General features: G+C 36.1%; 3 protein-coding genes across 3 annotated transcripts; 1 reads left to right on the top strand and 2 right to left on the bottom strand.

The window, feature by feature from the left end:
- Positions 1–462: 462 nt before the first annotated feature.
- On the bottom strand, positions 463–2,637 carry LOC116014063 (aspartyl protease family protein At5g10770-like). Its single transcript, XM_031254052.1, has 2 exons — positions 2,417–2,637; positions 463–1,944 (listed from the first exon to the last, which is right to left on the bottom strand). The coding sequence occupies exons 1-2, from the start codon at positions 2,607–2,609 to the stop codon at positions 740–742; spliced, it is 1,398 nt and encodes a 465-aa protein (XP_031109912.1). The 5' UTR covers positions 2,610–2,637; the 3' UTR covers positions 463–739.
- A 2,943-nt stretch (positions 2,638–5,580) lies between these two features.
- Positions 5,581–12,625, top strand: LOC116012904 (zinc finger BED domain-containing protein RICESLEEPER 2-like). Its single transcript, XM_031252574.1, has 5 exons — positions 5,581–6,814; positions 6,904–6,964; positions 7,956–8,335; positions 8,425–8,480; positions 12,581–12,625. The coding sequence occupies exons 1-5, from the start codon at positions 5,581–5,583 to the stop codon at positions 12,623–12,625; spliced, it is 1,776 nt and encodes a 591-aa protein (XP_031108434.1).
- Positions 12,626–19,047: 6,422 nt separating this feature from the next.
- On the bottom strand, positions 19,048–22,577 carry LOC116014424 (probable aspartyl protease At4g16563). Its single transcript, XM_031254477.1, has 2 exons — positions 22,404–22,577; positions 19,048–20,475 (listed from the first exon to the last, which is right to left on the bottom strand). Exon 2 carries the CDS (start codon positions 19,838–19,840, stop codon positions 19,277–19,279), a length of 564 nt encoding a protein of 187 aa, XP_031110337.1. The 5' UTR covers positions 19,841–20,475; positions 22,404–22,577; the 3' UTR covers positions 19,048–19,276.
- Positions 22,578–25,390: the final 2,813 nt, after the last annotated feature.

The following is a 25,390-nucleotide window of genomic DNA, read 5'->3' as shown; positions in this document are numbered from 1 at the left end:
GGCAATATTTACACCACTAATAATTTAGAGGTGACATTGATAAATTGACATATTTGTGAGGGGCATATATTACAATATTCCCTATTTTAAACTAGAGTTATGATTGCAATAAGAGTACCCTAAAATTGTAAGAGTTTTATGTTATACATTTCAAAATACTTCAAATATTGTATATATTTTTTTAAAATTATTATTCATAAATCATATTAGGTTAGATTGTAGATTTATAGTACTCAAAAAAAATTACTACATCCGTTCCATTTTATGTGTCTGATTCGGTTAACGAGGCTTGATTGAAGTTATTTTTAATTCAATTTTTCATAATGTTAAGTTTAGTATTAGTATATAAAATTTATATATTAAGAAACCATATTAAAAGTATCATTAAACATAAAAAATTAAATTTAAAAATATTAAAAAAAATAAGCAAACAAAAAGTAGTTAGTTTGTAAACAAGAGAGATAAAATGGGACAGAGGGAGTATTATTTATATAAAAGTTACAGAGTAATAAAATGGATCAACCATACAACCATAACATCATGCATCTCGATCTAGACTCTGGAGCAATGTTTCTTGAAACAACTAGTACTCATCTAGTAGTACACTGAAAACAAGCACAACGTAGTATTGTAACACAGCACACAACAAAATTGAAGACAGATTGAACTCAACAGCGCAGCCATAATATTACCAGGCCAGGCCAGGGAAAACATCCATGATGATTTGTTTCTGATTCATTCATTCATCGCAGTTATTGGTTCCAAAACCAAGGCTATCCCCCTGCAAATCGAAAGACATGGCCATTTGTCGCTGCTGATGGTTGCCAATAATGGCGAGGCCATCCTTTTGTTGAGCGAATCCCAAACAAACCAGGTTTGGCATAGACGGCGGGACGAGGACAATCCCAGACTGCCTCAACTCAACATCAATTTCCCCTTTAGCCGACATCCCTTTGAAGTGAAATGTTATGGCTGGAACGATAACGTTACTAGTATCCTCCACATTATAGCATGTGCCTAAGTGTTTTATATTCTTATTAGATGCTGCAGCAGGATATTTGGATGCCATTGATTGATTGAAAGCTGTGGTTAATGCAGAGTAAGCCTCCTTGGGCAACAGAGTGATACTAGTTCCACTGTCTATAATGGTTCCTGGAGAGTTGAAAACTGAAGGAGCAACATCCAACCGCTTCCCAGCAACACTCATCCCTATAAGCTCTACAAAATAGTATGATTTCTTTATATAATTCCCGGGTAGGTTCTCCGGTGGAGGGAGCAAAGGCGTGAATTGTGGTTTGGAGGAGGAAGACTTTGCTTCAGCTTCATTCCCAAAAACCAAATACCCTTGTTTGCTATTACGCATTGGGAGACAATAGCTGAACTTTTGGAAGTTGGTACCTCCTTGGGATGGCAGAGACAGATCCCCTCGTCCGAGGCCAAGGATCCCGTCATAATCTCCAGAATTATCATCGTTTTGGATTTCTTGGCCGCAACCGAACTGGAAATTCTTGACGGCATAATAAGATTGATCGGTTGTGAGTGTATCACACCCCCAGTATCCTTTAGATTTTGACTTATCGCCGTAAGTGACGTAAAATTGATCATTATCTCCGTCAGTAGACGGCCTGCATGAACCATTGACATATGTTGATGATTTGGATGGATCGAAGAGATGATCTTTAGGACCACAGCCTGTGCTACAGGGTTTACAACCAACCCAAGTGTTGTCACTGCCGGTGTCCACCAGCATATTGAACTCTGCTTGGGGTGTACCCAGTTCAATCGTCACAAAGTATTCCATGTAACCAGCAGAAGAACCATCACTATTGGCTTTTTCAGTAAAAAGTGACTCATAAGAGGACATTTTCTTAGCAGCAGCGTTGTGTGGCGAGCAAGGTCCATTTCTAGATGCCATTCTTATCTTTCCAGATCCCAATTCTGAACCTGAATTCAAAAAAAACATCAACATCTCACACACACACATATATATACCCCAGGCCAACGTAACTCACTAGTCAAAAGGTTTAGTGTGAGTGTAGTGACCCAATAAATACCCAAATTTGAATCCTCAATAGGGAAGGATCTCAGGTTTGGGACAAAAAGCAAACACTGAAAACCTGTCTCCTGAGCACATTCCACTCTCACATTCCCTAGGGTAGGGGGTGTGGGGCCTAGCTCAGGTTTAAGATTTAAACCTGTATATCCTTGGAAATGTATGCTCCATCTGAAAAAGGTAAAACACATACAATGCAAAATACTACCTACTCCGCTATATTCTTGATGAACCTAAGGGAAATCACCTTGCATATCAAGATTTCTAAACTTGAGTTTAAGAAACTCTAAACACTTATATATTGATAAGATAAAATAAGTGGTCAGACAATGTGGGTATGTATGTAAGTGTGGGGTACATCACCTGTTCTATGGGATTCGCAGTAAGGCTTTGGCTGCAGTGAAGACAAGTTAACAACATGGTAAATCTCTTTTGGAGGAGGAGGATTTCTTGCTGCTTGAGCCAGAAATGTGCTTAAATAAAATGTGAAGAGGAACAAAAAGAAAGATGAGCAAGACACGGATTTGGTAGCAGATACTACGTTCTTGAAATCCATGAATGTATGTGTATCTGTTCTAATAAAGCAGTAATTACAACTTTTTGTGTATGAAGCAGTCCATATGGTATAGTTATATATAGAGTTAGAGCCAGAGAAGGTACACTTTCATGCAGTGGTATATATGGCCCATAAAAAGAAGACTTGGGGAGTTTCCTGCCTGTGCATGCAGAGCCTACGAGCTCGATCGCTTACTTGACCATGACCTTGAATTAGTCTTCTTTTAATATATAATATCAATAATTGATTGTCTGTTAGTTATATTGAAGTTTAATTTAATTTAAAGTGGAATATAATCTTTGTAAGACCCAGTCAAAGCTGCTATCCTGCACAGTAGTCCTTACTCTTGGGAATCTTCTTAGCAAAGTAGAGTCTCCTGCACCAAAACAGGCTCTGCGTCTTCATTTCAAAAATTAAAATGGGTCTTACATCTCATGAATAGTTTCTCCTTCTGATGTGACTTCCATTCATTAGGTATCCTTAAATTGACTAACCCACATCCACTAACAAAAAAGAGAATTTAGTAACTAATTAACTAATACAACATTATAAGGGATGGATTGGAGAAAAAAAAAATAAAATCTAACATTACTCTTTAATATATATATATATATATATATATGGTATGAGAAAAATTATGTTCTACCCATTTAACTATGGATAAAAATAGGCTAGGTCGGGCCAAGCTTTGACAACGTATTAGGTTGGACCTATTATGACAACTTATACCTTTAGTCTAGGCTAGGGCTGAGCAAAACCCGAAAAAACCGACGAACCCGACCGAACCGTCGGCCGAATAGCAACTACCGAACCGGGCCAAACCCGACCATTAAAAACCGAACCGGTCGTCTGAAACGACGTCGGTTAAGTGGCTGCGGGTTGGGGGGTCCAAAATTGCATCCGAATCGTCCGAATACCCGATCAAATCTAGGGTTAGATATGCTATGTATTATACGACGTCGTTTGGTGTTGTAGTATATATATCCTTAGATAAGGATTGAGACTTCCGTAACTTCTCATTTGCGCAGTCGCGACTCATCCTAGGGTTTTCAGACCTCTCTGATTTCTCTCATTTCTCTGAGACTTCTCTCACTCTCTCAGACCTCAGTCGCGAATCGCGATCCCTCTCTATTCTCGTTCTCGACTTCTCTAAGAGTTTGAGACTCTGAGTTCTCTCGTTCTCCGTTGGTGACTTCCACAGTTCCACCCGGTGGCCGTTGGTGACTTGGTTCTGTTCGAGTTCGACTGGTCGAAACCCGACGCCCTACTGGTGCCTGTCGGAGACCGTTCGGCTGTTTCATCTGGTGATATCTGTGCTAGAAGCCCTTGTTCTCCGGGGTATTTGTGAGAAAGGAAGTAGGTATTCAAACCCTAGTTTAATAACTTTGATAGTTTGATTTGTTAGGCTGTTAGCGATTATGTGATATTCTGGATTTCTGGTGGGAGCACTGACTCGTTGCATTACTTGCAATCTTGCATACTTGTTAGCGATTTTGTGATATTCTGTGAATCTGTGATATTCTGGTGGGAGCACTGACTCGTCGCATACTTGTTAGCGATTTTGTGATATTCTATTATTTTGTGAATCTGTAATATTTTGGTGGGAGCACTGACTCGTTTCATGTTTCTTTCAAACCCTAGTTTAATAAAATAGATTTGGAATTTTAACAATTTACAAACCCTAGTTTGATAACTTAATCAGTTATCATATACTGGTGGTCAAGTGGAAGCCCTGTTTATAGAAATCCTGATAATGATGGACTAGGAATTGGGAAACAATTGCTGTATATTAATATTACAGTCTCCCAATCTGAAATTGAAATTTGAAAATTGAAACCCTGAATCTGGATTTCTTTGTCTAGTACTCTAGAGTCTAGACTCTAGTCAAGTTTATGGATGTATGCCCTTAAATGTATTCTCAATAAATTTCCTAATAAAATAATTGTGTTCTTGGAAAATGATGACACAAAATGTGTCTGATTCTAAAACTTTATGTGTAATTGTATGGCTGACTGAGACACTGAGTGACTGTCTGTCACTCTGGCTCTGTCCATTATTCTTTGTGATTGTATCTCAATACTGTCTGTACTGATACTTAGCCATATTTTAGATGGATAATATCAGTACTCCTGGTAGTCAACCACCCAATTCTTCAATTGTGGAACCTACAGTGGTGGAAGCCCAAACTGTTGAGGCTAATAATCAACAGAATGAGCAACCTCCTGCTGCAGTTTCTGGGAAGAAGAGGAAAGAGGTTGATTCCAGATCCAGAGTATGGGATCATTTTGTGAGAATAAAAAACAGTAACAATATTACTATACAAGCAAAGTGTGTTTATTGTGCAAAAGTGTACAAGTGTGAGTCCAAGAAACATGGTACATCTTCCTTAATAGCCCATATGCTAAGCTGTTTGAAAAACCCTCACTCCAAGGATACTAGGCAGTCCCTTTTAACCTTTCAAGCAGTTAATACCTCTGAGTCATCTGAAACTACTATGGGAGAAATTGGGGCCTAGGTATTTCACCAAGACTTAATTAGGAGGGCATTGGTTAAAATGATAATCATAGATGAACTGCCTTTTAGATTTGTTGAGGGTTTAGGTTTCAGGATGTTCATTGTTGTTGCTTGCCCTAGGTTTATAGTTCCATCTAGATGGACTATAAGTAGGGACATCCTAGTGGTCTATGAAGAGGAGAGACTGAAATTGAAGGCCTTTTTAAGGGAAACCAGTCATAGGGTTAGCATTACCACTGATTCTTGGACATCAATCCAAAGGATTAACTACATGGTTGTGACTGCCCATTTCATTGATTCAGAGTGGCAGCTGCATAAAAAAATCATAGCCTTTGTCCCTGTTACCTCTCACAAAGGGGAGTATCTTGCAAAAGCCCTAGAAACATGTTTGCTGGAGTAGGGGCTTAGGAATATTTTTAGTGTTACTGTGGATAATGCCTCGTCTAATGACACTGCTATGGGGTTTCTTAAGAAAAAAATAGTGTCTTGGGGTACATCAACTGTGAAGGCTAAGTATATTCACATGAGATGCATTGCCCATATCCTTAACTTGGTTGTTCAAGATGGCTTGAAGGAGTGTGATAGTTCTGTGAAAAAAGTTAGGGAGGTTGTTAGATATGTTAGGAATTCACCTGCCAGGCTAAAGAAGTTCAGGGACTTGGCTGATTTGTTAGGAATTGAGCAAAGGTCTTCTTTGTGTCTAGATGTTCCAACCAGATGGAACTCTACATATTTGATGTTACAATCTGCTTTGACTTATCAGAAAGTCTTTGAATCTTGTGAAGAGTCTGATAGTTCTTTCAAATCTGACTTGGGTGATTCTGTGCCTAATTTTATGGACTGGGAGTCTGTGAGCAGTTTGGTGGAGTTGTTGAAATGTTTTTATGATATGACAATCAGAATTTCTGGATCTTTATATGTGACAGCTAACACATTTTTCAGTGAGATTTCTGATTTGTATTGTATTTTAAATGGAATGGTGGAAGCTGGTGGGGCAGTGAGCTTAATGGGGAGAAATATGAAAGCAAAATTTGAGAAGTATTGGGGTGATATAGACAAGATGAATCTTATGATTTTCTTTGCAAACATTCTAGACCCCAGGGATAAATTAGAGTATATGCCTACTCAAATTAATCATATGTATGGTGAGAAGAAAGGTAAACCATACTATGATAAAGTGCTTGCTGGTTTGAATGAGTTATTTGATGATTATTCTGTTCCTGCCACTTCTTCTGTTTCTGCTTCTTCTGTGTCTGCTGCTGTTGGTAGTGCTTCTTCTGTGAGTTCTGTCAGTTCTGTGTCTGTTGGAAGGCCACAGCATTTACTCAAGTCCCAAATTAAAAAACAAAGATTGGAATCTGGGAGTAAGAAAAAAACTGAACTGGATATCTACTTGAGTGAGGCAATAGTTGAGGAGGAAAACTCCTTTGATATTCTGAGATGGTGGAAGATAAATGCTGAGAGGTTTCCCATCCTTTCTAAGCTTGCTATGGATGTCCTAGCTATTCCAATCTCAACTGTTGCCTCTGAGTCTGCCTTCAGTACATCTGGGAGAGTATTGGATCCTTTTAGGAGTTCATTAACTCCAAAAATTGTGGAAGCTTTGGTGTGTACCCAGGATTGGCTTAGACTGCCCAATACTCCTCTATGTATTGAGGAAAATCTTGAAGAACTGGAGAGGTTTGAAAAAGGTAATTGTTTTACACTTAATTTCATTTTGTTGTTTTACAGTTTTATATTCATATTTTGCATTTAATAATTTACATTTCTTATTTTGCAGAGTTAGTTGATGGTGGAAGTGGAAGGAATTTTGATCCTACACTGGCTACAATTCCTGTAATGTTATTCTTTATCATTACTTGTGTCTCCATTCTAATTAATTGTCAATTTACTCAATTACATTCTAAAATCTAATCTCAGTTGGTATTTTTTGAGGCCATGGTAACTATGTGTTATTAGTTGCTGGCTTGAATCCTTGATTGCACTGGTCCACTATAAGTATGTGTAACACCCCCATTTTTCAATACTAATTTAGACCAAATTTTGCTTAGTTTTTTTTTTCTTTCTTAATAATTCACTAAGATCATTGCGGAAGCTTTACAAACTTAATTGAATAGGGATGCTACCGCCACACCTAATCCTTACTTGATTAGATGCAAGGCTAACCTTAAACAATACCAAAATAAAATTTCTTAATTCACAAGTCTTTCTAAAAATAAAAATAATAATAATCCGCTATTACATCAATTTCTTCTTAAGCCTTGATAGTCCTCAGAATCTCGGTCTACCGCACTCTCACAGCAAACCATGTCAAACATCACCTGCTACTCAAATAGGGATTTCAAAACACAACAAGAAAGTAAGGGGTTAGCAACACTTGCTAAGTAAGGGACTGCTTTCCCCGAAAAAATAATTTTTTTAGAAAAATAAATTTACTTCACTTTACCCCTTCTTTCAAAACTCAGTTGCACTGCACTTTTGATTCAGAAAAACATGTTATAGATATTCATATCAAAAAGCATATGGAACTTCTCACAATATTATCACTTATAAAATTTCCTTAAAAACTTTATTTTGTGCCATACTTGCACACCACAAAATACATATGGAAGCACATCATACATAAATGGGACAGGGTCCTTTATACTTAGGCCCTAGTGAACAACTCCACGCTGAACACTCCACAAAATTCCCATGCCAATAGAAACAGGACTCTAACCTTAAGTGTGCACACCCCCAAGTGAGGATTCCAAGCCTCACCGGGAAGTTACTAGCCCTAGTATTCGGGGATTTTTCCTACCNGAGTTCTGTCAGTTCTGTGTCTGTTGGAAGGCCACAGCATTTACTCAAGTCCCAAATTAAAAAACAAAGATTGGAATCTGGGAGTAAGAAAAAAACTGAACTGGATATCTACTTGAGTGAGGCAATAGTTGAGGAGGAAAACTCCTTTGATATTCTGAGATGGTGGAAGATAAATGCTGAGAGGTTTCCCATCCTTTCTAAGCTTGCTATGGATGTCCTAGCTATTCCAATCTCAACTGTTGCCTCTGAGTCTGCCTTCAGTACATCTGGGAGAGTATTGGATCCTTTTAGGAGTTCATTAACTCCAAAAATTGTGGAAGCTTTGGTGTGTACCCAGGATTGGCTTAGACTGCCCAATACTCCTCTATGTATTGAGGAAAATCTTGAAGAACTGGAGAGGTTTGAAAAAGGTAATTGTTTTACACTTAATTTCATTTTGTTGTTTTACAGTTTTATATTCATATTTTGCATTTAATAATTTACATTTCTTATTTTGCAGAGTTAGTTGATGGTGGAAGTGGAAGGAATTTTGATCCTACACTGGCTACAATTCCTGTAATGTTATTCTTTATCATTACTTGTGTCTCCATTCTAATTAATTGTCAATTTACTCAATTACATTCTAAAATCTAATCTCAGTTGGTATTTTTTGAGGCCATGGTAACTATGTGTTATTAGTTGCTGGCTTGAATCCTTGATTGCACTGGTCCACTATAAGTATGTGTAACACCCCCATTTTTCAATACTAATTTAGACCAAATTTTGCTTAGTTTTTTTTTTCTTTCTTAATAATTCACTAAGATCATTGCGGAAGCTTTACAAACTTAATTGAATAGGGATGCTACCGCCACACCTAATCCTTACTTGATTAGATGCAAGGCTAACCTTAAACAATACCAAAATAAAATTTCTTAATTCACAAGTCTTTCTAAAAATAAAAATAATAATAATCCGCTATTACATCAATTTCTTCTTAAGCCTTGATAGTCCTCAGAATCTCGGTCTACCGCACTCTCACAGCAAACCATGTCAAACATCACCTGCTACTCAAATAGGGATTTCAAAACACAACAAGAAAGTAAGGGGTTAGCAACACTTGCTAAGTAAGGGACTGCTTTCCCCGAAAAAATAATTTTTTTAGAAAAATAAATTTACTTCACTTTACCCCTTCTTTCAAAACTCAGTTGCACTGCACTTTTGATTCAGAAAAACATGTTATAGATATTCATATCAAAAAGCATATGGAACTTCTCACAATATTATCACTTATAAAATTTCCTTAAAAACTTTATTTTGTGCCATACTTGCACACCACAAAATACATATGGAAGCACATCATACATAAATGGGACAGGGTCCTTTATACTTAGGCCCTAGTGAACAACTCCACGCTGAACACTCCACAAAATTCCCATGCCAATAGAAACAGGACTCTAACCTTAAGTGTGCACACCCCCAAGTGAGGATTCCAAGCCTCACCGGGAAGTTACTAGCCCTAGTATTCGGGGATTTTTCCTACACCGGGAAGTTACTAGCCCTAGTATTCGGGGATTTTTCCTACCGAATACTCCTCCTAGCCCTAGTATTCGGGGATTTTTCCTACCGAATACTCCTCAAAACAGGGTACTTCGGGGATTTTTCCTACCGAATACTCCTCAAAACAGGGTACGTAGACCCTAGTGGTAGGCATAACCTAATCAAAACAGGGTACGTAGACCCTAGTGGTAGGCATAACCTAATCACTCCTCAAATCAACAGGACAATAAATGCCCTAGTATCCGGGGATTGTTCCTACCGAATACTCCTCAAACAGGGTATGAACCCTAGTGGTAGGATTATCCTAACCACTCCTCAACAGGGCATAGCCCTAGTATCCAGCATACAACTGAATACTCCATAATATCAAATAACTCAATTTATCATACTCAAAGATTCACAAATTCAACATGGCTTCCATAGTTTGAAAATATTTTACTTGGCATAAAATTTGCTCATAGGCATCATAACAATTTTTGTAAAATAAATCATACTTGAACTTTAAATCAATCCCACAAAAAAGGTATACCAATATACAATTTCTTATTCTGAAATTTTCCTTTGAAAATTCATTTCTCAACTAAATAGAATAAATTCCACATTATAGCCAATTATACAAATTGACACTAATATACTTTTACGCAACAATGAATCCAATATATACACAACGTAAATAGAGAATACACATTTCACAAATACTAAATAATTAAATCCTTAACTATATATATACTCATACTATAAGTACACCAAAATGTTTATATTCCAATTATTATTATATTTATTATTATCTACACATTCGTATAACCACAATTTCATACTAACAATTTAAAATCAACAATTTCTTTCATTACTATGTATCTATAACAAAATTTTATATTTATTATTATCTACACATTCGTATAACCACAATTTCATACTAACAATTTAAAATCAACAATTTCTTTCATTACTATGTATCTATAACAAAATTTTTATAGATCACGAATACATAATTAGAAATTTTAATATTAATACCTATACATACAACTAATAATCTATAAATGTATATACGGCCACCATACATATACAAATAAATAGATACATAAATACATAGAAAATGTTACATGTAAAATATACGGTGCATACAAGTATTTATATAATTACATTTTTGCAATAAATACCATATATATATATATATAAATACATAAATACAGTACAATAGCCATATACATATACATTTAAAATATGCATACATATATATATACTTACTACACTTACGGTATAGTACATACATATAAATACATTTATTTATACGGCCCTATAATAAAATTAATTAGGTACATACGTATATCGCACATAAACATATAATATACATAGATGATGGTTTAACATATAAATACATTTCTCTACACAATTAAAACTAAAGTACTTAACCATTTTATACCTAACCCATACGAAAATCAAGATATACATATATATTCGTAAATACCAAGATTATACATATTATACTTAATGAATAATTCTTTTTCTATTATAAACATACTTACCGCATACTATAATATATAAAAGAATATTTATTTATTTCTTTATATATACACATACGTGCGTACATTATAAAAGAAAATAATAATAAATTTCTTTTTAATGATATAGGCTCATACGTACATATTCCATTATATATAATATATATTTATACTTTAAAAGAGATATATATCATACGTACATGTTTTTTTTTGTTTATATATATTTTATAAAATAAATATTTTATAAGATAACCTCATACATCTCCATAACCAATTCCTTAGAACAATTTTTATAAAACATGCTATACATGTCTTGATATCAAAATAGGGATTTTCACAAATTCAACCATCAAAACATACTTTATCCTTTTACTAGGATATATACAAAAATCATTTTAATTTAAGGGCAAGCAAGAGAGAAAACAATCCACTTACTTGGCAGGCTTAGTTCTTCCAATATTTCTCTTAAACCTTCAAAGGTTCAATGCCCCCTCCACTATCACCCATCATCCAATCAATAAACATAAAAACACAAATAAGCTCATAAGATCATTAAACCTATTTCTCTTTCTACCCAATAAAATATAAATAAAATAGGATAAAACTTACTAGGCTGGGAGAATAATAATCCACTCTTGAAAGAACATGAGAAGAAGGAAGGATTTTTTTTTTTTAATGGGGGAGAACGGCAATGTAAAGAAGAAGAAGAAGTAGAAGAAGATAACAATTTTTTCTTTCTTTCTTGAAGAAATAATCGGCCAAGGGAGGGAGAAAGATTACTAAAATAATCACTCCACTTGAATGAAAATAAATGGGTAGAAATCATATGATTTGGAACTCCCAATTAGTGATAGTAACTCCCAATTAGTAATAGTAACTCCCAATTAGTAATAGTAACTCCCAATTAGTAATAGTAACTCCCAATTAGTATTTGATAAATTTTTATTGAAAGGATCATCATTGATTCTTCTAGATAGTACCAAATATCCATAGGATATATATTACATACATATCTAACATATATATATACATAGCCGTTAGTATACATTATACATATATATATTATAGTCAAATCATAACTATATGATCCAAAATAAACATATCATTATATTTAATGTATAGAGAAAGTTGAGTACATATATACTTATGTGTACGTACATACCATCTAGACTAATATATATACATATACTAACAAATATATATATACTATATCATACGTACATACACATATAACATATATAATAAAATATGATTTGTACATATATCTCTTACTTCAAAATATAATTACAATATAAAATAATATTATTATAAAAGTGTACTAGTTAGTATAAGGATTTATTGGTCTAAATGAACATGGCTCATGACTCAATGAATATGACCATAGGAGTGGGCTTCAATGAATATGGTTTAAGGACTAAATGAACATTGAGGAGGAAATAGGAATAACTTTGGAAATTCAAATAAGTAGAATTGGGAGCAGAAATTTTTCGAGTGTCACAGTATGGTACTCTGCAACTGTAACTCTGTAAGACAGTAAGAGTGTAAGGCTTGGTAACTTTTTGTAAGTTGCCGCCTTATTTAACTCTGTTACTCTATTCTGTTTGTCCCTTTTATCAGTTTATGTGGCAAATGGCAATGATGAAGCTTCCACCTATAATCTGAAAAGAAGGATTAAGTTGGCATGTTGCTCTATATTTATTGAAGCAATTTGCCCTTAATTCAAAATTGATAGGAAACAATGCTTACTGAGCCAAAATTCCAACTTCCAAGTATTAATTATACAATTGTGTTGTAATTGTTTTCAGTTTTCACTTTTCACTAACTTGTAAGTTGTAACAATTTACAGGAAGAAGAGTAGGACTAACTGTTGCTGGGGTTGTGCACTAACTGAGTAACTGTTGCTGACTTGCTGTATCTGTATTGTTATAAGATTCAAATTTCAAAGTATCATGATATGATGTATTCTCTTTTGGTCTTTAATAAGTAATTAAGTATCAAAGTATGATGTATCTATGATTTTTGCCAATTTCTCTTTTGGCCTGTAATAAGTAATAATTTGTAGTTATAACTTATAACTTATAAGTTATAACTTTAAGTTATAACTTAGAATCAGACAACTTAGTAAAGTTTTTAATTGGTTTTCAGTTTTCACTTTTTTTTTTTGCATTATTCTCAATCCGAATATAGGTCGGATAACCGACCGAACCGACTCAAACCGAAATTATGAAAAACCGATAGGGTTTAGTTCAAAATACAATCGGATAGGATGTGAACATGACCAATCCGAAATCCGATCGGAGAAGGCTCCCGTCCGTCCGAACCGAGCCGATCCGTCCGCTGCACAGCCCTAGTCTAGGCATGGGCTTGTAAGTATGTTTTTTCTAGGGTCGCTGAGCCTACAATAGGCATGGCGCCAAATTATGCTGTGGACCCAGGTCCACCTTGCAAGGTGGACCTGGGTCCAAAATTACGTCGTTTTTTGTCTTTTTTTTTAAATTAGTAAACATATTGCTGAATATAGAGTTGTCCAAAAATGTGTGACTGTAGAGGTTTCAAAGTGTGAATGTAGAGCATAGAAATCGTGAATGTAGATTTATGATTGTGTGAATGTAGAGTTGCCCAGAAATGTGTGAATGTGGAGGTTTCAAATTGTGAATATGGAGTATAGAAATCGTGAATGTAGAGTTATGCATGTGTGAATCTGTAATAGAGTTAAGAAGTTCTAGCAACTTGTAGCCCTGTTAATAGTAAATATACTCCAGGACCGGTCGGGTACACTCCAGACCCGGTCGGAAGGGGTTACGGTCGGGAGACCGGAAGGTCGGGATGATAGTGGTCAGCTCAGAGGTCACGAGCCGAACAGTGCCCCGACCCGTCCACAACGTGGCATGCCCACGACTGACACGTGCTCTTTCCCGCATGGGTGCGGGGTGGGGCGGACGCATGTGCGCCACGTTCCCACCATGCTGGAGGTCCGGCACCCGCACTTTTCTCCCCTATAAATAGCGCATTTATGAGGGGAGAGAGGATCTTTTGGCCTTTTCTAGACTAAGACTTAGAGAGAGCTCGGACAGTAGGGAAGCCCACTGCCGACCCGCCGAGCCCTTTAAGCACTTACTTGACTTGTAACCTGGTTTGGATCCTTGAGGCAATAAGAGATCGTATTTTCCGGTTTCACTTGGTGTCCGTATTTAGCATTATCACTTGTAATGTGTGAATGTGGAGTTCTCAAGTTGTGAATGTGGAATTCTCAAGTTGTGAATGTAGAGTATAGGACCTGTGAATATAGAGTTTTGAATGTGTGAATGCATAACAGTGGTAATATAGTTACTAAACATATAATCCTGTAATGTGTGAATGTGGAGTTTACAAATTGTGAATGTGGAGTTTACAAATTGTGAATGTAGAGTATAGTGTATGTGAATGTAGAGTATAGTGTATGTGAATGTAGACCCAGGTCCACCTTGTAAGGTAGACCTAGGTCCACGGCATAACAACCCTAGGCATGGCATGGATTGAAACCTTTTTAAAAGATTATTTAATATGTAGGCCACTAAAGAGACTATGTTGTATGCTTTAAAGAGGCGTTGAGTCTATTTAAAATCTACACGCTATAAGCTTTATAAAGATTACATATTTGTAAAAAGAAAAAAAAAGAAAAATTAAATCTAATATAACAATAATAGACAAATAATTGTTGTCCCAAGCCACAATAGGTATGCATGTAATGACAGTTACAATCGTTGTTAACCTTAACCGTATTTTAGATAAATTTTAAAAATTAATATAAGAACTCAAGATCAATTGTCGGTCAATTAAATGTCTCATTTCACCGACTTCCTTACTGCTACTATGCAGTATGCAATAATGGGTCCGCTACTCTACTAGGAAAGAAACAATAACGAGAAACCAGAATGTGTGAAAATTGAATATTGGAGATTTAAGTTTTAGGATTTGATATATATATTAAAGGACTGGTGCAGTAGTGCATCCGGTGCAATTGTGCAGTGGTGTAGTGATGTGGTGCATTGGTGCAGTGCTGTATATTTACAATGTCAAAATCATTATAAACTACAAGATCAATGATGCATAATGGTAAAAGGGTCAAATAAACATATACGTAGCATTAATTCACATGTAAAAGGGTCAAATAAACATATACGTAGCATTAATTCACATTTGAAACTAAACAATAAACATATACGTAGCATTAATTCACATTTGAAACTAAACAATATATATAAACTAGTGCAGTTGTGCAGTGGTGTAGTGATGTAGTGCATTGGTGCAGTGGTGTATATTTACAATGTCAAAATCATTATAAACTACAAGATCAATGATGCATAATGGTAAAAGGGTCAAATAAACATATACGTAGCATTAATTCACATGTAAAAGGGTCAAATAAACATATACGTAGCATTAATTCACATTTGAAACTAAACAATAAACATATACGTAGCATTAATTCACATTTGAAACTAAACATACATACATACATACATACATACATACATACATACATACATAGAGGCGCGTTCTAATGAGAACGAGTACCAAGAGAGAAATAAGAACGATCCAGTCGTCCACGTGTCCAGATCAACGAATCAGATGCGATTTTTAAAAAAAATGACGCGGTGGCATTTTCGTAAATAACTTGAACTTTGGTGCAAGTAAATGTGTTATAAGTGCAAGTAGTTGGTGCAGATTTGCAAGTAAAATCACTTTCAAGTGCACCTATTTTCACTTACAAGTGTAAGTAATTTACCTTGTTAACATTCATACATCTAGGTGAAACTAATTATACCGTTAGGTGCACAACTAGTTATAACATTAGGTGCACTTAGTATTGATGCTCAGTGTACATTTTACTTGCACCTGTAATACATTTTGCATGCACTTATGCACCTATTTTCACTACGAGTGCAAGTAATTTACCTTGTTAACATTCAGGTGCATCTAGTTATAATCTTAGGTGTAACTACATCTGGACACGTGGCGCACTGCGATTCGTTCTCAGTTCTCTCCTGGGCGCACCGTTTTCATTTGAACGCAATCCTATATATATATATATATATATATATATATATATATGAAAGGGTCACATAAGTCCCTAAACATTAATTAGGTCCCTAAACTTTTAAAAAGTGCAATTACACCCTTTAACATGTTAAATTGGAACAATGAAGCCCAAAAACTAGTAAATGATTTGCTATTAAAAGCCATTTACCGTTCGCGAGAAAATCCGGCAGTTGATGTTACATTGTAGTTTTAGCAGTGGAGGGAAGTGTAAACGTGGAATGAATTCTCCGAGTGTCGTGTTCTCTAAGAATGGAAAATTGGAGTCAAGTCAAGTGCATGACATTAAGGGGGTTTGTCATCAAGAGTTGCAAGAATACACTAAGGCAAAAAGGAACATTGGATGGTGGTTTTGAACAAAAGAAAAGCAAAGGTAAAACAAGCAATTAAAGCTAGGAGTTGGATGCTTTCACTAGGTCTTTTGCATGTGGTTTACTTAGGCTAGAATAGATGGATGCAAAGGATGTTTCTCTCAAGGAAGTTCAAGGCACCTACACCAAGAGACATCACACTTGGACTCCCACATCCTCAATCGGTTGGGCATTTTATCAAACACATGGTCTACCACTCCTTCTGGGCCTTGTCCTCCCGGACTAAGGGCGAGCTGAGAATGTAGACAAGTAAGACTCATGGAGGTCCGATATCTCGCAACCTCCACTTCCTCCCTCTTTCTACCTATCGTGGTCATCAATAGGCACAAATCTCATCACAACATCATCCACACATGAGCAATTGAAACACAATTCCACAACATCAATTCAATTAGAAGAATTCAAATCACATCATGCATAATCCGTAGTTAGGAGCATCCAATTCCACTAATATCTAGCTACTCATCATTGAGATCGAAATTGCACAAATCAAATTAAGGAAGTTGAATCTAAAAGCAGTTGAAATGGAAATTGAAATTGATAAAGCAATTGAAATGTGAATGTAGAAGATGATTACCTAGAATTGAAATGAGTACAATTGAAATCCAAAGCAAGCTTGATCTTGAACAAACCATGTTCTTCATTCGCAGATGCCCGGCCTGCTGCGGAAATGGTCTGGAAAGCTGTCATGCCAAGCCAGTTGTTTGATCGATCAGAGTTCTACCATGGATTGTGTTAATAAAATAAATCGCTTCAAAAGAGGTTGTGAAAAGAAAATATTCTTTACCCTCTATGTTGTTACAGTTTATGGAACAAAGCAATTTTTGTTCAAGATGTAGTTTAAAGTATTAGTTCAAGTCATGTATCGAGCCTGTACCAGTGTTGAAATATTAGTTCAAAGGACTGAAAACTGAAGGTCAAGTGCTGAACCAGATCGAAAGACTGTTCAAGAAATACTTCAAGATAGTTAATCTGTTACAGAGATTTCTGGGAGGAGCATATTAAAGTTTTGATTCTCCTTCTCCAACACAGTAATAAGACTCAGAAAGATTTACAGAGAATATACTCCACAGATGAAAAAGGTCATTGAGCTAAACTAACCAACTTGACGAATCCACATTCCTATCAAGTTGGCATTTGATCTCAGATGCAATCAGGTTGAAACCACTTGAAGACAACTCGGGAGAACTGCAGTTCAGGGGAGCTTCAACTTGATTGATCGGGAAATCACTCACCAATTCTTCAAGAAGCAACTCTTAAGTTGAAGGCTATGGTATAGCCTATGGGTTTGGAGTTCTTTGCTCATATCATTGTGTTTTGCGTAAAACGATTGGCATTGATTATGAATGAAAAATTGGGTCAGTGTTCTTGTGGTGCTCCTAGATGTAGGAATGGTCCACTAAGGTTAAATGTTGTGTTAATTGCAAGTACTCTAATTCTGCACTAGGTTTAGAACTAGTTCACTTAAGTATTCTTAGCATGTTACCTACTCACAGTATTTGTTCAACGCTTGTGATTTAAATCCAAGTTAGAATCACTAAACAAGCTATTGGACTTAGGGTTACGATTTCCTGAATTTCAGATTGGAACAGATGTATGGTTTGAGGGGAACCTGAGGTTTAAAGGCCTAATGCAATACTTGGCCTGGTTTTGATTATTGCTGGAGTACAATCCTGCCTTTAGCATTATCAATTGGCTTCAATTCGATCTGTGGAAGTGGATGAATGCTAGCTTAGTGTCTTAAAAAATGAAGTATAGTTGTGCATGTAATCCAAAAGCTCACATGCATTAGGATGTAGTGCAAAGATGTTCAGTAAACCTTGAATTGTATGTACTTTCAGTCCCAGCAGGCAGTATAGGATCCTATATATCCATTCAGTCCTTCACCAGTTCTCCTTTTTGCGGATTGGCTTGCCCGAAAACCAGAGTGGTCGCAGTCGAGAGGTCACCAGAGTTGCTGTTCGAGACATCGTTCATGTCTGCGTTAGTCGCTGTTCGAGACATCGTTCATGTCTGCGTCTCTTCGAGACATCAGGTTCGAGACATAGTCCGTGCCGCGAGACGTCGAGAAGTGCTAGCTTCAAGACATCGTACCGGCATCGAGACATTGCTTCGAGACATAGAACGCGCGCGCCAACCCGGGCTGCGCGATATCTCGTATGCGAGCGACTTGGTTCGAGACATCGGACTACCTCTCGAGAGGTCTCAGACGAGAGATCATTTATGATCTCATGTGGTTCTGAGATGGAAAACTCGTTCGAAAATGCCAGCCAATTTTTCGGACGACATTCGTGCCCACAGGTGCCGACGTACACGAGTCAAGCCTTTTCAAGCTGCGCGCGAAAGAGAGCCTCTATGCTATACAAGTTACTTAATCATAAAAGGACTCTTGTATGTATAGTGGGGCAATTGTTCATTCCCAACCAATGTGGGACAAAGCCACATAAGCTTTTCCACACTTGAATTCCATCTCAAATAGGTCTACTTTGAGAATAAATTTCTCATTCACCCATTATCCATTTTGAGCGTATAATATATCAATCTCTTCGTCTAACTACGAAGAACCCGAATACACTTTGACCCAACCCATATCGGATGTGGACCCCATATATATTTATACCACAAAATGGCCACTTAAAATGTCATTTTTAGTGCTATTTTCCAACATATTATTAGATTGAGATCCAATTAGCATGTTTGTTTTACATGGAAACAAGCAAAAAATGAGAAGATTGAAACACCTACAGTACAGTACAGTACACATCAAAATTGAAAATGAGAGCTGAAGGAAAAGTAATCTACCATCATTAGGGACAAGGAGTGAGTTTCAATTCAATTCCATGCATGACGATTTGTTTCGCATTCATTCAGCGCAGTTCTTTGTTCCAAAACCAATTCTCTCCCTCTGCAAATCGAAAAACATGCCCATTTGTCGCTGCTGATGGTTGCCAAGAATGGTGAGGGGGCCTTCTGATGTATCGTTCTGGGGAGTGAAGCCCAAACACACTAGGTTTGATTTAGTGGTCATCAGAATCCCAGATGGCCTCAACTCAACATCAATAATTTCCCCTTGAGACATCCCTACAAAGTGAAATGTTATGGGTGGGACGTGAAAGGTGGTGGTATCAATCCCATCCACATTATAGCAGATTGTGTCCAACTCTGGCATCAGTTGAGATGATGCAGCGGGATAGATGGATGCCATTGTATGGTTGAAAGCTGTGAGTAATGCAGAAAAAGCTTTGATGGGTAACTGAGTGTAGGTGGTTCCACTGTCTATAATGGTTCCTGATTGATAGTTCAAATTTGAAGCATCAATATCCAACTTCTTCCCGGCAACACTGATCCCCTTAAGATCTACAGAATAGAATGGCTCCCCAGCATTGTTGAGCAATCTCGTGAATTTTGGATGGGAGGAGGAAGACATTTTGGCTGCTTCACTCCCAAACACAAAATACCCAAGTCGGCTATTACGCTTTGGGATACAATAGCCGAAGATTTGGAAACCCACTTGAGATGGGAGAGATAGATCCCCACGCCCCAGGCCAAGGATCCCGTCATCCCCTCCAAAATTATCACCAACTGGGTCTTTGATTTCTTGGACACAACCGAACTAGAAATTCTTGACGACATAGGAATGATGTTTCTCAATTGTGAGTGTATCACACCCCCAGTTTCCAATAGCAGCTGAACCATCAATGTAACTACTGTTAAAGACATTATTTTGATCAGTAGTAGATCTGCATGATTCATTAACATATGTTTTTTATTTGGATGGATCGAAGAGAGGGCCGTTAGATTTCCAGCCACTGTTTCTACAAGGCTGACAACGAACCCAAGTGTTGTCGCTGCCAGTGTCCACGAACAAATTGTAGTGGCTTTTGGGTGTTCCCAGCCCAACCGTGAAAAAGTATTCCATGGAATCTGCAGAAACATCATCATCGGTCTTTTCACTTTGAAAATGTTGTTGTGTAGAGGAAATTGTCTTTGCAGGGTTGTAGGATGGTCTGCATGGTCCCTTTCTAAATGCCATTGCTATCTTTTCAAATCCCGATGCTAAACCTGCATGTATCCATAAAATTTTCAATATATATATATATATTAAGAGGTCCTACACACATGTAAACTGGACTTCCTATGCCAATCTGCGAACTGGGAAAATGCACAAGTACTACACGAATGCACAATAGTTACGGGAGTACTAAACGAATGCACTACACACATCATGTAGTACTTGCGGTGCATTCCTTCAGGTAAAAAATATGCGGACTTCTTCAGTAATGCACAGTAAGTTTTTCATGAACACACAATAACTAATTCAACTCGTGACTACTGCATTAATACACTACATCTACTACATGAATGCATCGAAATTAGTACATGAATGCACATGAATTACTATAAACGAATGCGTGCATGCGTGTAGTAGTCAAAGTTGAGTAGCTATTGTGCATTCATGTAAAATTTACAGTGCATTACTGAAGAAGTTTCACGTGTATATATATACAGTAGTCAGAGTTGAGTAGCTATTGTGCATTCATGTAAAATTTACAGTGCATTACTGAATAAGTCTCACTTGTATATATATATATATATATATATATATATAGGGCCGGCCCTGGGCAGACGCACAGGACCCCAATTTTTGGGGGCCCCTTAATTAAAAAAAAAAATATTTATATAGGGTATATAAACAGATGAACGGTGACCCTTTTTTCCTTTAGCAGTTCGGAGCTCTTGGTTAATTGAGTAATTGTCAAATTCCCTAATTCGCCAGCAGTTCGGCGCAACCAAATTGCCTAATTCCCTAATTGACTATTACTCCTATTCCTATTAGTACATAGAACCTTAGCTTTGAATTCTTTTATTCCTTTCTTTAATCATACATTACATGCGCACCTTATATTTAGTTTACACAAATCTCACAATTAGCCTCTGTGTCTAGGTAATAAAGTATTAGGTAACTTTCTAATTGACGCAAATAATAGAGACGCAAATACACAAATCTCAGCAGGCAATAGTAGCACGCAAATACGCAATCGGAGCAAACAGTAGACGACAGACGCAGCTTAGCAGAATTCTTCAATTCTTCTTGATCATTCAAATTCTTCAATTCTCTTAACATGTAATTAAAATTACTTAATATTTCACAATTTTTGTTTATTGTTTTATTTACATGACTTAATAATTCTGATTTCAGAATAATATATTTAAGAATTTATTTATTCATAGAGTTTCTAAATAAATTCTTATTTTTGCCTTAGGATTTTATAATTATGTCTTCTAGGAAATATTAATTTGGGTTTGAGAAGCTTAAAAAGAAAAGAAGAATTAAGCAACTAACTCAATCTCAAAAGGGAGCTCTTGAAAAATTCATTACAAAAGAAACTCAAATAGATATGCAAAAAGATGATGTCAAGAAAAAATTTAGATGCTAATCTTCATATAGAAGATTAAGATGATTGTGAGATTGGAAAAAATTTAAATGATAGTGTGCACATACAACGATGATAGGTATCATTGTGACAATGAAAATAATAAGAATGTTGATAGTTGTTTAGATGATGATGGGCACAATGATAATAAACCAAATGATTTTGGGATGCCCTTGATTCTAAATTAATAGATATTCTTGTGAAAGATAGTACTAAAAAAAGATTTATTAATAAATAAAGGTCCTAAAGATAAATTTTTCTAGAAGATTTTTGTCAGCATTTTACACAAGATATTTGTCAAATGGAGAGAAGTGTGATCGAGATTGACTTGTATATTCAAAAGAACGGCGCCCAGCGCATGTCACTTTTTAAATGAAATTTAGATGTATTTTTTATATAATATTTATATTTTAAATTTTTGACACAATTTTTTTTTGAATAACTATTACAAATTACTTGAAAACAATGGGTCCAATTTAAGATATTGCACAGAACTCCAATTTTTATTGGAATATATATATATATATATATATGAAAAAGGTAGAACTACGTCACCTTCTCTGTTTGATTCGCAGGAAGGCTTTGGCTTCAGTGAATCCAAATTAATAACATGGAAATACTGTTTTGAAGGAGGAGGAGGAGGTGTTGCTGCTTGGGCGGGAAATGAGGTGGTTAAATAAAAACTGAAAAGCTGCAACAAAAAGAAAGATGAACAAAAGACTAGGGGGTTCTTCAAATCCATGAAGAATATATATGTGTAGGGGATTTCAAAAAAAGGCAGTAATTAGAATTGTTTGTGTACGTAGCAGTACAATCCACATAGTATAGTACCCTATATATAGGGTGGGAGATCGAACCGCGTAGACTCGAGCTGAGGATCGATGGTTATATTATATTGAAGTTTATGTAAGTCGATGTGGAATCCGTCAAAGGTGTTATGATGCACAACGTAGTCCTTGCTCTTCAGTCTTGCCTATTTGAAATCTTCTTAGCAAAACAGAGTCTCGTCTTCTGCACCAAAACACACTCTGCAGGGTTGTCTTCACTTCTAAATATGGTGTTGTTGTTTTCATTCATGTTCTTCCATTACACTAGTTTTAAGGCTGTACCTTGCGCTAATATTGATGAGCTAGTTTACTCAAAATTAAACTATTTTTATCCGAAATACTTAGGGTGCGTTTGGTTCGCACATGGGAATCGGAATCCGAATGGGTATCAAATACTTGATAATAGTAATGGGTTTTGGTGAAAGTATTTAGCATGTTTGGTAGTTGGGTGGAATGGGAATGATTATTAATAGTTGGGGAAGAAAGGAGGAAGGGAGATGAAACTCTTATTTAATAAGGGTATGGGTTTTCTGGTATTCCAAACCCATAGTAGCATTCACAAAACCTATCAACCAAACACAAGCAATCACTTTCATACCCATTCCTTATGCCTAAACCCACCAACCAAACACACCCTTAATAATTAGGAATCTTTCCAAATTCTTTTGTACAAATGAAAAATAATGACTTATTATAACTTTATAATAACACTAGTTTTACATGTGCATTCTGTTACTGATTTAATGTCAATTGTTTGTATTTAAATAAGTAATTAAAAGTATATCAAAGCAAGATTGTATAAGAAATATTCATTATAGTTGGCATTAAAAGTAATGTTTAATTTGTAGTTTTTCAAAAAACAATTATCAAAATATTTACTGTAGTTGATATGGTATTAAGTAGTAGTACTAAAAAAAAAAGGTAGTAGATACAATTGAAACATGTACATCATCTCAACTAAAAAACTAAGCTGATAGTTTACCTGTATGGTCCCTTTCTAGATGTCATTGCGATCCTTTCAAATCCGTGCGGCACCTTTTTTGGTATGGACTCCTCAGCCATAGTGTAACGTTTCTAGAATGGTTTAATTATGGAATTAATTATGATTAATTAGTAATCGTTGCTTTTAATGATGGCCGTTTCGGGAGTTACTATTTGATTTTTAAATCAAATTTAATTTTTGTTTAAATGCTTTGATTTAATCATCCCTTGCCAAAGACCTTGTGGTCTAGTGGCATCTAGTGTCTTGGTTAACACTCTCATATGGATGATGGGGGTGGGTTTGAGCCTTAGTGGAGGCAATTGTTGACTTTTTGTGCTTTATTAGGTTGAGAAAGTAGCTATGAACATTTTGACGGATTTTCAATGACTCGAAAATTCTTTTTCACTCCTACGTTGCCTTCTCTTCAAAAGTCTATCTTAACTTTGCCATACACTCCAAAAAGGCTTTGTGTCCAAGCTGTTGTTCTAGTTCATTGAGTGTAATTTAGTTTGAGTGCTCAAAGTATTTTATCATAATTCATTTTATCCTTGGGAACTACTACTCTACTACAACTTTTCTAGCCCCCGGGAGGTAGCTGGTAGCCAATCGATTTTAAGTAAAGTGTGTTAACACACACTACTTGAATTTTCTTATTTCGTTCTTGTGCGTTGGGAATATTTTCTATAATTCTAAATTCCTTTATTATATATTTTTATATATATTGTATCAAAATCGACTTATTCGCCTACATGTAGATGCAGGAAGGAAAACCTATAACCTATTATAGTAAAGGGCCGGTTGGGGCGAGCCTAAGCATACTGGGTGGTCCATTTATGAGACAGAATATTTGACCATACTTAATGCAGTGTAGAAATGGAGGGCTTACGCCCCAAGGAAGACATTTTATCATTCAAATTGACCATTAGAGTTTGAAATACTTGATTGAGCAGAAGATCACTGCAGTTATCTAGCTAGCAAAAAGGGCTAACTTAGATATTATTAGGTTTAGACTATTCTATTGTTTACAAAAAGGGAAAAGACAATACAACAGTTGATGCATTATCTAAGAAAGTGGATGAATTGGGGTGTTGTATTGTTATGTTCTTGTTTGAAACTTGCTTGGCTTGAAGAGATATTACGAAGTTACACTAATGGTGATTGGGTACAAGAAACCACAATTGCCCTTCTAGGAAATCTAGATTCTATTGTAAGAGCATTCTTATCAATGGGGTTATTTCACGGTTTTTTTGGGGTTTTTGTAAGTGTGATTAGGAAAGAGAAAGTGGGAGGAGAGAAAAAATAATAATAAATAAGATTTTTTAAAAAAAATTAAAAAGATGAACAGTAGGCGCGCCTGATTGGGTGCGTGCAATATCGCGCACAGCATCCGTTCATCCCCCAATCTAACAATAACTCCAAAAGTTCCACTAATGGCCTTTCTCTAACTATTAGACTGGAGAATATAATGTATTATTGAAGCACAAATGTAGGCTAGTGATTGGCTCTCATGAGGAATTGAGAGAGAAATTAATCAGAGGTTCAAAACTTTTCACTTGGTGGTCATTCTAGGGTACAAGTGACTTATAACAGGTTGAGGGCACTCTTCTAGTAGAAAGGCATGAAGAATGAAATCAAGCACTTTGTGAAAACATGTTATGTTTGCTAGAGAAAAAAGACTAAGGGTGTGTGGTTGGTGGGTTTAGGCATAAGAAATGGGTATGAAAGTGATTGTT

The sequence above is a fragment of the Ipomoea triloba genome, chromosome 3 (assembly GCF_003576645.1).
Source record: "Ipomoea triloba cultivar NCNSP0323 chromosome 3, ASM357664v1".
Lineage (NCBI taxonomy): Eukaryota > Viridiplantae > Streptophyta > Magnoliopsida > Solanales > Convolvulaceae > Ipomoea > Ipomoea triloba.
The sequence above is the reverse complement of the archived record's forward strand: the minus strand, read 5'-3'. Positions and strand labels throughout refer to the sequence as shown.